The sequence below is a fragment of the Astatotilapia calliptera genome, chromosome 7 (assembly GCF_900246225.1).
Source record: "Astatotilapia calliptera chromosome 7, fAstCal1.2, whole genome shotgun sequence".
Classification (NCBI taxonomy): domain Eukaryota; kingdom Metazoa; phylum Chordata; class Actinopteri; order Cichliformes; family Cichlidae; genus Astatotilapia; species Astatotilapia calliptera.
The window spans coordinates 63,798,905-63,813,123 of NC_039308.1; the positions used below are offsets into that span (position 1 = coordinate 63,798,905).

At 42.6% G+C, this 14,219-nt stretch overlaps 2 protein-coding genes across 3 annotated transcripts; one reads left to right on the top strand and one right to left on the bottom strand.

Annotated features, from left to right (window-relative positions):
* Positions 1-3,667: 3,667 nt before the first annotated feature.
* LOC113027077 (piggyBac transposable element-derived protein 4-like) lies at positions 3,668-7,023 on the top strand. The gene has a single exon (XM_026176539.1). It carries the CDS (start codon positions 4,232-4,234, stop codon positions 5,966-5,968), a length of 1,737 nt encoding a protein of 578 aa, XP_026032324.1. The 5' UTR covers positions 3,668-4,231; the 3' UTR covers positions 5,969-7,023.
* Positions 7,024-7,236: 213 nt separating this feature from the next.
* Positions 7,237-14,184, bottom strand: fnbp4 (formin binding protein 4). 2 transcript variants are annotated; one of them, XM_026176538.1, is made up of 17 exons: positions 13,982-14,184; positions 13,462-13,533; positions 13,213-13,343; positions 12,761-12,935; positions 12,205-12,352; positions 12,016-12,112; positions 11,560-11,904; positions 11,288-11,480; positions 11,055-11,194; positions 10,870-10,974; positions 10,397-10,530; positions 9,235-9,395; positions 8,762-9,063; positions 8,541-8,658; positions 8,201-8,394; positions 7,844-8,001; positions 7,237-7,699 (listed from the first exon to the last, which is right to left on the bottom strand). In XM_026176538.1, exons 1-17 carry the CDS (start codon positions 14,103-14,105, stop codon positions 7,615-7,617), a joined length of 2,682 nt encoding a protein of 893 aa, XP_026032323.1. In that variant the 5' UTR covers positions 14,106-14,184; the 3' UTR covers positions 7,237-7,614. The 2 variants fall into 2 exon arrangements, with proteins under 2 accessions (XP_026032323.1, XP_026032322.1); XM_026176537.1 differs by having other exon boundaries at positions 12,010-12,112.
* Between the last annotated feature and the right edge of the window lie 35 nt (positions 14,185-14,219).

A 14,219-nucleotide genomic window follows, 5' to 3' on the forward strand; every position in this document is an offset into this window, starting at 1 on the left:
TTATTAAGAAACAGTATACAGAACATGTATACTGTTAGGTATTTTAGTACCATGGGAGCATTTACTGGATATTGTTTTATAGTGACATTATACAGGAAAACTCTGTCATTCAATAAGGCCCCTTTGTTTTAGTTATTTTTCTCTTTGACCCAAGAATTGATGTGTGAGAATCACAGGCTGGTACAAGGTTGAAATACCACAGAGATCACTCCCTCAGCTACATTAGTTTCTAAATCTCTTAGGAGACGCCTGTTGAAGGCCAAATGGTTTGTTTCAGAATTCACTAATGAAAGAACTCTTTATTTCGTGCCTTGAAAATATGTCGCTGAGATAATCACAATTGTAGCTGAACTGATAAACTATACAAAGGATGCTTCTTCACCCAAGGGCAGGAAGACGCTCCCTTATCTTGGTCTGTACTGGTTTAAACTGATAATCTGCTGTCTCATGAATTTTACCCTCTATATAAACTGTTGTACTTGTGAATAAAGTTGAGTCAATTTGGGAAGACAACCTGAAGCAGTCTCTGTTTTCTTGTTCTCCCAAGCTGCTCCCGAGCTCGTACTAACACGCTGAATGGCATGCTTGAATATTACTTGAGAATATATTTGACTGTGTTACAGACTAAGGGACATTCTCTGCTGATAGGTGAAGGTACATTCTCTGCTGATAGACGTCCACGCCTCGGAGGAAGCCGATCCACGGATTAGGCCCTGGAAACCGTTTCCTTCATATACAATCAGAACAAAATTAACATATGCCAGGGGGTGTAATACAAAGAATTACAAACATTCAAATAATTTGTAATTACTACAAATAGTAATAGTTTTCATAGCCTTTTTGTTAAGTGATCCACTATAAAATGGCAGGCCAAGTAGCCCAAGCCTTTCAACTTCCAAAGACGGACAGAAGAAATACATCAAAAAATGGCAACCGTCTCCGCTAACACTGAACAGGACAAACACCCTTGGCCGCATATGCAAAGCATGTTTCGCTTTAAAGGAGTACAAAAGGACAGCTATATAATGCGATGTCTTCTGTGTGAGCCAAAGCAAACCGACGTTTCAGTGTACAAAAACTCAACATCTAACCTGAGGAAACATGTTGCGGTAAGTTTGCTTTAAATTTCTTTTTTTTTAGCTGTGGTTAAGTGGATGTCAGTAGTGATGGGCAGATGAAGCTTCATGAAGCACTGTAGATTTCCGGAGGAAGGGTCATAACAACCATCTGCCTCTCTTCATTGGTAGTGAGGCGGTGGAGAGGGTGAGCAGTTTTAAATTCTTGGGGGTAACTGTAACTGAGGACCTGTCCTGGGGCAACCATATCACCTCAGTTGCACGGAAGGCCCAACAGCGCCTCTACTAACTGAGGAGACTGCGGAGCGCACACATTCCCAGACCTCTGATGTTGAACTTCTACAACTGTGCCATCAGCAGCGTTCTGACGCATGGATTTCTAGTGTGGTTCCCCAGCTGCACCAAGGCCGACCAGCAAGCACTCCAGCGGGTGGTGAAAGAAGCTGGCAGAATTATTGGAACAAGTCTGCCAGAGATCAGTAATATCTTCCCCACTCGCTGTCTGAGGAGGGTGCACAGTATCCTGCGGGACCAACATCACCCTGCGTACCACCTTTTCCACCTGCTGCCCTCAGGGAGAAGGTACAGGTCTATACAGGCCAGAACATCCAGACTGGCCAACAGCCTGTATCCACAGGCTGTGAGGCTCCTGAATTCTGCCCCCCTCCCCTCTCTGCCCTCCTCTCACGGACAATAACCATATCCAACTTCTCAATAGCAATGAACTGGTTTGCATTGGTGCATTATATCTTTATTCTCTTTCCCCCCTGCCCCCCCCCCCCCCCCCCCTCTTTCTTAAATAGACAACCATCATATCTCACAGTATAATAATATTGAACGGGTTGCATTGTTGCATTTTGTCATGTTTCTCAGGTCTTTGTCTGAATGTCCTATGAACATTACCTGTCTTGTTCTCATGTTGTTGCTAAGGATTGTCTCATTGCACTGAAGTCACACTGGGTTAAATATTTACACTTGGGTTTTAAGGGGTATTTTTTTTTTTACGGGTTGTACGGAAGCCCCAAACGCAATTTCATTGTTCTTTGACAATGACAATAAATACATACTTGACTTGACTTGACTTGACTTTTCATCCAATTGGTTCATCCCAGCGCAAAGCTTCTTGAAGCTTCATTTGCTCTAGTAGGACACCTACTGGACGTAAAAATATTAGTTGGCATGAATTTGAAGAGTGTGGCCTTTTGCACACAGCCTGTAAATGTCAACAACAAAAGGAGTGTGTAAAACATGTATATTGTAGTGATGCAGTATACTGTGTATATTTATACTGGCAGTATGGAAAATGATCATTTGGAAATGCTTAAAATGGAAATGATCATTTACTGTGAGGTGAGGTGTGGTTGGGGTGTGGACAGTAGTTGTGCTTTTGTAACGTTGAGGTATGGACAGCTACACATTGAGGCTTTGAGCCTCAGTCCTGCCTGTTCACATTTTATTCTATAAAAACTAAATTTTCACTGCTTTTATGGCCTTTTTAGTGGGGAGAACATAGCTAGGATTTAATGGTTTAACAAATCTTTTAAATCCTTTGTCCTCCACAATGCTAAATGGCTGTGAGTCCTCAATCACCATGCTAACCAGGTCTTCATCTATTTGAGATTGTTCTCCTGAGGAAAGACAATAAAGACAAAGCACAAATATAAACATCACACACGTAACTTATTACAGCTGTATAATATTGTTATATCATTTAGTAACATTACTGCATGCTATATTATCATGGCATTTGATGGCACACCTGGTCTTGCTCCACAATCGGTGTTCCCCTTATTCTCATGCAAAGCTCTGTAGTGCCTAAGCATGGATGAGGTGTTGTTGTTATATCCCAGCTCCCTGGCACATAGCAAACACTTCACCTTGTACAAAAGTCAAGACAGCTTAACATAAATTGTATTGCACCATCAGTATTATGAAAATATATCTTCTGTAGAAATTTACATACCTTGTTGGGAGGAATAAAATCAAAATGTTCCCACACAGGGGAGGACATCCTCCTCTTCTTAGCTGGCTCCATTCTCTCCTGACTTTCTCTCCTCACTCTCATAAACCTCCAAACTGTCTCCAAACTCTCACTAACCGCAACTCTCCATCAAACACCCACATTTTGAATGAAGTCTGAGGGGTTTATATCGCTGTCATATCTCGCGGCAAAGTTCGAACCACTTCATGAACCAGTCACGTGGTACAGCCGGGCAGCGAGGCTTCGGACGTCATCATTTTCAGCTCCTCCCATAAATGAAGCAAGCCTCGATACGCGCATCGCGGAAACGCCCTCTCCATTACTCGACACAAGCTTTGAAACCTCGATACAGAACGTCACATCACTAGTGTTGTAATCTCATGATTCTAATAATGCTACAGATATCTGGAATATACATTCAAAGGTAATTCTAACAAAGATAATGTTTAATGTAGCCTTAGAAATGAAGCTTTCCGTTGTCTTTTTTCCTATTTCCGTTGTGCTTTTGCAGCGCTTTTCTCTTTGTAGCGTTTTTCTTTTTGCAGTGCAGCGTTTTTCTTGAAGTTGCAGTGCAGCGTCTTTCTTTTTGCAGCATTTTTCTTTTTGCACGTGTTTTCTGAAGTTGCAGTCCGTTTGGCCTCTCAGGGCCACCGTACGTTTCAGCCCAATTTAACGTCACCGTAGTAGGAATTAGAATCAAACTTATGGGAAAGGAGACCCCTTGGACATCAAACAGCGTGATGAGAACTATTGAAAAGAAAAGAAATAATCTTTGGAAAAAAATATCTAAGGAGAATTAATTTATTTTAGTCTGACCCCACTCCCATCCGCTAACATGGAGGAGGCGGGTTTATGACTTATACTGCAGGGGGCGATAGGGACGTTTTGGCTTCATTTTTGGGGAGCTGTCGCGTCGTCCATGTTTTCTACAGTCAATGCTCACACACATCACATACACTCCTTACTGCACCCAGTCACACGCAAGACAGTAATTCCCGCAACACAGAGAAAGAACTCACAGGACACTCTGCAAAATTCAAAGCTGTAGCTGTAGCATAAACAACAACAAACTGGGACTGTTTGTAATTCTGTCCTGTATACAGGTGCCGTCATAAGTCATAGTCAAAGCTATAAATAAACCCAGCAGCTTCAAGATCATTTTTGCTCTGGCAAGATGGCAAGACGGTCATATTCACTGCTTCAAGCACCTGACTATGTGAGGCACTCAGAGAGCGAAGATGACGAGGAATCCGCTGCATCAGTCTCCTCAGAGAATGACAGCATCACTACCAATGATGAGGATTACCATCCAGTGCCCGATTCCTCTTCTTCAGCAAGTGAGAATGATACAAAGACAGCAGTCGAGGTAGAGCGGCTAATGGAAGAGACGGTAGGAGAAGCGGCAGACGCCGGGGCGCCGGGGGCCGAGTGGATGTCTCGTTCTGGGAATATTGAGTGGTTTCCCACTGCTGAGGAGACCATGCGCTACAATCCAGTACCCACTGGTATCACTCCAGGGCCCACCCTGTATGCAGTTACCCGCATTAGCACCCTGAGATCTGCATTTGACCTGTTTGTGACAGAAGAGATCATTCAGCTGCTGTGCACCTACACAAACCTGCATGGGAGGCGAAAGTGTGAGAATTGGAGGGATGTGGATGATGTGGAGATGAGAGCGTACATTGGGACTTTGATTCTCGCTGGTGTCTACCGCTCAAGGCATGAAGCATCGCGTGGTTTGTGGGCTGACAAGACCGGACGGGCAATATTCCGTGCTACAATGCCCCACTATCGCTACGCCCAGATCAGCGCTAACATCCGCTTTGATGACAAGCTCGCCCGCCCGAGATGTTTCAGGAACGATAAGCTTGCTGCATTTCGCGACCTGTGGGAAAAGTGGGTTGCTCGTCTCCCCCTGCTGTTCAATCCAGGAGTTGACGTCTGTGTCGATGAGCAGATGGTTGGATTCAAAGGTCGATGTGGATTTCGGCAGTATATGCCCAAGAAGCCTGCAAAATATGGCATTAAAATCTGGGTGATCTGTGATGTGGCAACCTCCTATGCTTGGAAGATGGAAATTTACACAGGAAAATCTGGAAGTTCCCGGGAAGTTAATCAGGGAATGAGAGTTGTGCTACAACTGACAGAGGGGCTCAAAGGACACACTGTCACTTGTGACAACTTCTTTACATCGTTCAGCTTGGCAGAGGAGCTGCTCAGAAGAAAAGTAGCTCTGGTTGGCACAATCAGGGGAAACAAACCAGAGCTCCCTCCCCAGCTTGTTCAGCTGAGACAGAGGAAGATTCTTTCATCTCTCTTTGCCTTCACCAAAACAACCATGACAGTCTCCTACATGCCCAAGCAAGGGAAGAATGTGCTTCTTTTGAGCACAAAGCATAGGGAACCAGCAGTCAGTGATGGGGAAAAGAAGAAGCCAGCAGCAATCCTTGATTACAACAAGTGTAAAGGTGGAGTGGATAACCTAGACAAGGTTGTCGGCACCTACAGTTGTCGGAGGAAAACCAGTCGCTGGCCACTGGCTCTGTTCTACAATCTTCTGGACATCTCAGCATACAATGGCTTTGTCCTGTGGAAAGCAGTGAATCCTGAGTGGGAGTCCGCCAAGACCCACAAACGAAGGGTGTTCCTGGAGGAGCTGGGCTACATGCTGGTGACTCCAGAAATTGCAAGACGGCCTTGTGCCCCACGCTCAAAAGCAGCCGCTGCTATTGTTGCTGAGATACAGCAGACAGAATCAGAAACAGAGTCTGACCCAAAGCCCATCAACAAAACGAGGAAAAGGTGCGAACTGTGTATAAACAGAAGAAGAACGGCAACCACTTGCTCCAGCTGTGAAAAGAGTGTCTGCAAAGATCACTCTGCTGTGGTTTGCGTGTCCTGCCTTCCCTGAGTACACGTGTACACACACACACACACACACACACACACAGAAAGAGGATGTATTTTGTACAAACAAGCAATAAAAGGCCGTTTTTGGCATGACTAACAAAGTGGGAGTTTCTTTTATTGGGGTCATTACTCACAGGAATAAAAATGGTTTTCATGACTAGGACTGGTTTTCATTTAAAAAATGAAGTTGGTCTAAGTAGAAAAATGTTTTAATATATAATAATTTTATAGTATTCTGTAAATGTAAACAAGGGGTGGCCATTTTTGGCCACGGACGGTCTGAGAGGGAGTTTTTTTGTTTTTCTGCCACTGCAGAAAAACAAATGTTGCATAAATGTCATTGATGCTGTTAATTATTGCTATGCATCTAACCATCATGGTTAGCAAATAAATCAGATGGCATGTATTATTTAGAAAAAAACTGGGATTTTATGATTTTCTCAATTTATGAGTTATGATTATGTGCTCTAACTGATATTTAAAGGGTTAAATTTCAGAATTTTAATGAAATTTTGATTTTCATGAACAGCCCTGATGCTAATCTAAAAAATCATGTTAAAAAAACTGGACATTTTTCTTAATATATATGAATTCTATAGCATTTTGTAAATGTAAACAAGGGGTGGCCATTTTTGGCCACGAACAGTTTGAGAGGGAGTTTTTATGTTTTTGCTTTCTCTGCACTAAAAATTACAGACCTAATCTGTAGGTGGCCACGAACAAGCTGAAAGGGTAGTGATTTTGATCAGACTCAGAGGGTTAATCAGTCTGTGGGTATCATCAGCTCTGATCCTGTTCCCCCAGCAGACCACAGTACAAACTGCACTCACCACTGGTGAGTCTCCATCTGCACATACTGAAGGATTTACAGCTTACTTAGGAAAGAGCCTGCTCATCTCCCAATAATTCCCATTTTGCTCTTCCAGTTCAGCCTGTTATCCTTAAGGACACCCAAGTTCTTGTACTTCTAGACTTGGATTCAGATGCAGAGCTCTGTACGTCTCCTCCTGCCCATAACTAACACACAGAACAATGAATGTAGTATCGACTTTGTCATAAAACCCTAAAAAAAAAAAAAAAGAAAAAAAAAAAAAAAAAAGACTGATCCAAATGCACTCTTGTGCCGTTTGTATAGTTGTATGCCCTAGTCATTGTAGTATTGTGATTGAGATGGTGGGAGGGAAAACAAAACAGAACAAAAATGCAAAAGAAAAAAAAAAAAAGATCACTTTAGAAACATTTTAATAATTTTTTACAAAATATACAAGTTCAACGAAGTCCCCCCCACCCTCCCCTCCACAAACATGGCTTATCCCATTATACATTTTATATACAACATTGTAAAAATGCTCAAAATAAAATCCTCCAAAACAAATGGGTGATCATCTACAAGGGGCTATACAAAATAGCCATGAAACACTTGATATACCGATTTACTCGAGACATTTGGCACATTTACAGTGGTGGCTACAAAAACCAGGAGGACATTCATGGCCTGCCATGTAAGGGCTTCTAAATGTCTTCATCACGGACAAGTAAAAGTTCAAGTTTAGAGAAAACCCTAAGCTGGGGAAGGATAACCTAATGACAGTGGTTGGAGTGGTTTTTAAAAACATTGCCTGGACAGTGTATGACCCAGACCTGATGTTACGTGTTCATCTTCCTTTTCTTCAGGCGTTCCCGCCAGTCCTCGGGCAGTGCCTCAAAGTTGGCATTCTTTGAAGCTTTTCCTCTGTAAAAATTGAAAAAAAGTTACATTTATAATCACTGAAATAAGAGTAAAACTGGGCGAGAAAGCAGTAAAAACAAGTAAAGCTCATTTTAAAAAATAAAAAAATGAAAACCTAAAGTAAAAGGAAAGGGCATAACCACATACGTGCTGAGCTGCTGTTGCTTCCACTCTTCAATACTTTTCTTGTTGAGCAGATCTCTATCTTCATCACTGGAACTGCTCTTTTCTTCCTCATCCAACTCCTTCTGTATACTCTGCCACTTCTTCACCAGAGAAGGCATTTTGGTCTTACTTTTCTTGGGCTAGAGAGAGAGAAGTGTGTCAAATGGAAAACGTGAACTGCATGTTTTCCTGAATGTCATTTTAAGTATTGCATCAAAGGGACGGCTTCATGGAAAGGAATTTTTTTTTGAGAACAATTAGTCTAACAAAAGACAAACCATGATGAACACTCCGGAATGAAAGACTTCTTGGTCAGCTGATTTTAACTCCAATACTAACCTTATCCTTTTTGGTTTTCTTGCTCTTGTCTGTGGGCAGAGTTTTTGCCCCAGTAGGTTCAAAGGGTGGCTGAGATGGTGGCAGTGGTGGTTGTGGAGGCAGAACTGGGACAGGTGGAGCTGGAGGTTCACAAGGTACCAAAGGGGCAGTGACGGCCGGCATACCCCAGTAGGCAGTTGCTGACATTAGAGGGGCTGCAGACAAGGAGAAACTTTATTGCTACTTTGTAAACATATTAAATTAACCAATTGTGTACATGTACTGTCCCTTATTCAGGGTAGCTTTGCCTTTTGTTTTCATTATGATGGACGTGTAATGAAACTTTTTTTTTTATTTTTACCTGCACTGGCAGCTGGCTGGGTGTACAGAATGGGACTGCTGCCAATTGTAATGGTTTTATTCATCTGACCAGCTTTACGTTTTTGACCCTTTCCCAGGGGACCCGATGACTCGACAGCCTGTGTAAATGACAACAAATACAATATAAAGCTAAAGCTGATGGCTGTTCTTCTGAAAAAAATGAAAACACTAATGTAATTAGAATCATAACTACTTCCACACCTTCGTGCTAGCAGAGCCTGGCGGCAAAGGAGGCTTCCCACTGCCATCTTCCTCAGTTCCAGGGGCTGGAGGCTCTTCATCATTGTCATCATCCATCTCCATCTCCACCTCCATGATCTCTCCATCACTGTCAGGAGGGGGAGGTGGGGGAGGTGGTGAGCCTGGGGGGAGTGGTGGAGGTGGGGGGTAGTTGGATGGTGGAGGAGGGCTGTCAGGAAGTGGAGGTTGGGATGGGGACCAGAAGGATGATGGATTGGGCTGAGGAGGTAGCGGTGGCGGGGCAGTAGGAGGACATGTAGATCCTTTGTTTAAAAATAAAACAATAAAAAAAAAAAAAAAAAGGGAGATTAACATTATTATGCAATTACAGCAAAGAAATATGTATTGAACAGACTTTATTGCAGTTATTTTCCTTTCCACTCCCCAGTAATTTTCTCCTAGTCTAAGATCAGCAGCAGTAATAACAGATTTACCTGTGACACCTGATGCACTTGTTTTGGTATCCACCTGGCTTGAAGTCTGTGTCTGAGTACCCTCGCCATCTTTCAGGTCCTCCTCCTTGTCATCCTCTGTTGGAAAATCCCACTGGGAGGCACCGGTCCGGTCCTTCACATAGAAATACCGCCTGTGCTCTCTAGAGAGTGGGACAACAGAGATAGAAGGCACAAGTCTCAACCACTGGTCTACATACTTGCTGTGTAGCTTGATACCCTGGGACAGAAGGGCAAGGGAGTGGACAGTATGGCCACAATTAAGGACTAGGAATGTTGGTATGGACAGTGCTTTTAACTGTCCTGAACAAAGGCCGAATTAAGAGTGTGGTTATGGTTGTGGATAGGGAACCCACCTTGCTCTCAGGAATAAATAAACAAACAAATCATCTCTAGGTCCTGAAAGCAGCATTCAGCAGCTCACACCATGGTTGTCACATTTCTTTTGTTTTAGACAACCATTCCCTCCCAGACACAGGAAGACGCCGGGGAGGAAGTACCATTATTATTATCAGCAGCAGCAGCAGCAACAACAACCATAGGGCATAAAATAAGAAGCACAAATTCAACTCATTTTATGTCAGAAAGAAGTAAATGGAAAAACAGGAAAACATATGAAATAGAGTTGGTCTGACCTGCTGGATTCCCGTCATTGCTCCATCTTCACCTTTTATTTGATGCGTGACACTCGTCGCTTCCAGGGCATCACTCTTTCAGCATTGCATTCAGGGGGTTGTAGTCCTGTAAAGTGCAAAGCTGTCCCACGCAACCAAACCTTCCTACCATACACCCCCTCCCAGTTTTTCCACTGACTGGACCCATAATCAGTTTACAAATGCCCTTTTACAACAAAAGGCTTAAGAGTCTGTTAAGGGACTAAGAGTCCTCTCTGTGGCAGGTGTATTTAACACGAAGCAGGCAGGCCCAGAGTGGATGCTCCCTTATCAGTGTACGCAAAGGACTGCATCACAAAAACCTGAAGAGTCTGTTTCTGGTAAGTATTTTGATCCACTCGGACTGGTTAAGCTTCTCCCCAAGTCATGTTACAAAGTCTGCAACCTCAGCACTGAGGGATGTGTAGTCACACGGTAAGATTTTTGGGGGGCTGGGGAGTTTAGAGATGTGAAAGGTAAGGAGCGCGTACCTGTCCCAGTGGCAGGACCAGCCTTTAGGGGTGGCGTTAAGTTCGTAATATTTTATGTGTTCGGCAGCTTCCTGCAGCCGGCGGCGAAGATAGACTCCATTCAGAGCGCCCTCCCTCCAATCAGCAACCCGTGTCTGGGGGAAAAATGAAATAAAGAACAAAAGAAGAAAGACAAGAGGGACAGAGACAAAAATTAGACAAAAGCCCATAAAATATAACTAAAGGGCTCAAGAGACAGATACAGACAGAAGAGCTGCAGGATAGATGAGTAATATGGAAGAGTAATTACAGTAAGTTTCCAGAATGACACCTTATGATGAATTATTATGAAGATTTTAAATATTAAATACTACCGCGTGCCTGTGCAAAATCATGTGAAACAAAATTAAATGTTAAATATTTTAAAAGTCGCATTAGAAAAGCAGCAAATGGAAGTTAGGATGACATTGCTTAGAAAATGAATATCCACGCACCTCAGTTTGTAGCAGAAGCAGCTGAAAGTTTGAGATCCCTTTCTTATTTATCCCAAGAAACTCCATCTTGCTGATTAAGGTGTTTGCCAGTTCACCGATCTGAAACTACATTTTTTACCATTAAAATACTTCTCAAAAGAGAGTGCACAATTACTGTTTGTTAGTAATAGTAGTAGTGTTGTTACCTTGAGCTCAGGAGTTTCCTCTTTGAGCTCAGATGTCTCCCCCTCCTCCTTCACGGAAGGTTTTGAACCCATTTTGTCCTCAGAATTTTCCACTTCATTGTCTTCTCCTTCCTCAACACTTTCTAAGACTTTAGGAAGTGCTACAAGAAACAAGAGAGGCATAAAATTATGTAGATAGAAATTTTTTTATGTTATTCCACCCACTTCTCTCATGTGTTAATGTTTAAACTAACCGGTCTCTGTGTTATCCGGTATATCTGAGCTTCTACTGTTAGAGTCGGGGCTGGCAGCACTGAGGAAAGAAGTCTTCCACCGGTTCTTCTTCAGCAGAACACCACGAGGACCGGAGGCTTCTTGGCTATTCTCAGAACAAGGACTGGAGCCCCCAGCACTGACATCACCCTCCTCCAGTGCTCGTAGCTCAGCCTAAGAGTCAGGTGTTTGATTATTCTGTGTGCCAAAAGAAAGTTTCAAAGATATTCCTTTTGCTGCATTAAATACACACCTTTTTCCTTTCCAGAGCCAGTTCTAACTCCATGGTGTCCTCTTCTGCCTCTTCATCACCTTCAGAGTTGTCTCCAGATTGCTTCTTGGTGCATCCATCTTTCTGGACAATGGGAGCTGAGTCTGAGTCCCTCAGAGGGGTAGAAGGAGATCCTGTAAGACGAACGCCATCTCCGTCAGAATCCAAGCTATTCTCACTCTCATCCAGGCCTTTAAGCAGTCTTTTCCTCCATTTCTCTTCTGCTTCCTTCACTTCAGAGGGGATCAGAGGAGCGAGGAGTGCTGCAGCAACTCCCTGGCGCTCTTCCTCTTCACTTGTGAGGCCTACAACGCTTTCAATTACCTCCTTTAAAGAAAAACACAGTGCAAGTCATATTTAGTATCAAAGTGAGAGTATTTAAACAAAACAGAAACTAGCTGAATAGTTGAATTGGGGACAGATGGAACATGCCTTTACTTTTGTCTCTTTTGCTGATGATGTTGTGGCAGCAGATACAGCATTTTCTTCTGTGCAATAACCTGCATGAGCTGTGCCATTTCCATTGACACTCGAGCTATAAATAAAAGCAGAATACCCACAATTATCAGGTGTCAGAAATAAACATAATTTTCAAACACTTTGTTTAATACTCTTAATGTCTCCTACCTGTTGGTATAATGTCCCAGGCTTTGCACCTGATCAGCTAGATAGTGTGGCAGCTCCCAGGACACTTCATTGGTCAGTGTGTTCCAGTAATAATAGCAACCAGAGTTCTCGTCCCACACCTCCTGCCAGTCTCCCATCTCTACACCCACTGAAATACAAGCAAATACATGGGACTTTAAAAACCACCAAAACATAATCTCAAAAATTAACAAACAAACAAAATAAGACAAAAAAAAAAACCCTCCAGTGTTCTCAGTTAGAGCAAAGAAGATATTAACAAAAAAATAAATAAATTGGCTGCGTTTAATGGTTAGTAGACATCAATATCAAACCGTCCCTTTTGAAAGTAACCACTGCGTGATTGATCTCTTTATATAATCAATGTAGCACATTGTTAAATACTTTATGTAATCAAGACTATAACATTAGAAAAATACAGTTTTCTTTTCATATGAATATAAATACATTAATATACAAATTATTTTTGGTGAAGAAATATAAATCAGTTCACTAAGGACATGCACACTTGATATTTTAATGCAGCAGAGATAATTACCGCCGGCTAGTGAGTACTGTGTATTGTACTCAAAGTCTGTGCCTTGCTGATTCTGTCCTTCACCAGCAGCTGGCTGCTGAGTATTAACCTCAGGTTTGGGTGGAGTAGCACTTGGAACTGACTGATGAGTTGGTGCATCATCTGAACTTGGCTGAGTTGTGATTGCATCAATTTCCTGCAACCAGAAAACACAGACGGCAAGTTTTTAGTTGCGTGAATAAACCACACGGGTCAAAGCACTAGGCTTTACATAGAGTATATGATTTAATAATGAATAAGGAGCTCAGAGAGTATAAAATCTGCATAAGTTATTTGAAAAATCAGGAAAAACAAACAATTTTATAAAGTTATGAAGTAGAAGTTGACTTTAACCTACTTGTCATTAATCTACACCTTTATTAGCTCAACATAAATAATAAGAGACTGGCTTACAGTATCCTCATCATACTTACAGCCATGAAATTGGCCAGTGTGCTGTCGATGTCACCTGACTGATTGTGTTGAGAATTTGCGGCTGACCGATGAGAATCTCCCGCATCCTCTTCATCGCTATCCTCATAGGCTCCGAGCAAAGACAACCCCTCTACAAGGGAAAGCAAAATAGCTTTGTTCAGCGAAATGAAATAAAGTCTTGAATCTGCTGCTTGAGAATGACTGCAGCAACACACACGAAAAGAGAGAGGGAGAGAAAAACACTTCACCTGTAGCTTTTACTGCTGGAGCCTTGATGTTTGTGCGTCTCACGAATCTATGCCCATCCCCATCCTGTTCATCTGGGGAAAAAAACCAAAGTTTTGTAGTAAAGTATTGTCGCTTTTAACATTACAGGTATTCATAGACTAAATAAAAAGCATCGCGGTCTAAGGGTATCGATCCCACAGATCATTCCCCCATTTCTTTTTGGCTAGCTGATCCTATCCTATCTTCTAACATATTTTGTAAGATAAAGTGATGATGTTCCCCGAACTGTTAGCTTAGCGCACTAGCCTATAGCTTCTGGTAGAAGCTAAAATTAGAAAAATAATTCATAATAACTACAGCTCTCAGCTGCAGTTTCTCAGCGACGGTGTATATTTGCAGCATATGTTAAGTAACTGGACAGCTAAATATAAAAATAACAGTATTATTGTAATTAATGATAATCAGATGAGCCCGTTGTTCGCACCTCAGGTATTTAGCACTAGGCTAGCCTGCCGCTAACATGCTACTGAGATAAAATACCATCAGATCCCGAGGGCGCTTCTTCTCTCTCTCCAACATTCACGCCGCGGTTCCCGGGTGGGGAAAGCTGCAATATAGTTCTCCGACCGACGGCTCCTCCAGGGAGGCGACTTTTCTTCCCCATCTCTGTTTATGTGTTTGTAGGCCTGCTTCCTTCGCTGGCGACGTTAATTACTGCTTTTTTTCTACGTCGCTGCTTCGAGCTGGCACAAAAGCTTTTCACTTCCGGTTCACGGTG

Excerpts from the sequence above, each read along its gene's own strand:
- LOC113027077 (XM_026176539.1), top strand. The coding sequence starts at position 4,232 with ATGGCAAGACGGTCATATTCACTGCTTCAAGCACCTGACTATGTGAGG.
- fnbp4 (XM_026176537.1), bottom strand. The coding sequence starts at position 14,105 with ATGGGGAAGAAAAGTCGCCTCCCTGGAGGAGCCGTCGGTCGGAGAACT. Across the intron at positions 11,481-11,559 it reads TGGCTCTGGAAAGGAAAAAG|GCTGAGCTACGAGCACTGGA; the intron begins GTGTGTATTTAA and ends CCTGACTCTTAG. Across the intron at positions 9,064-9,234 it reads AAGTGCATCAGGTGTCACAG|GATCTACATGTCCTCCTACT; the intron begins GTAAATCTGTTA and ends TTTTAAACAAAG.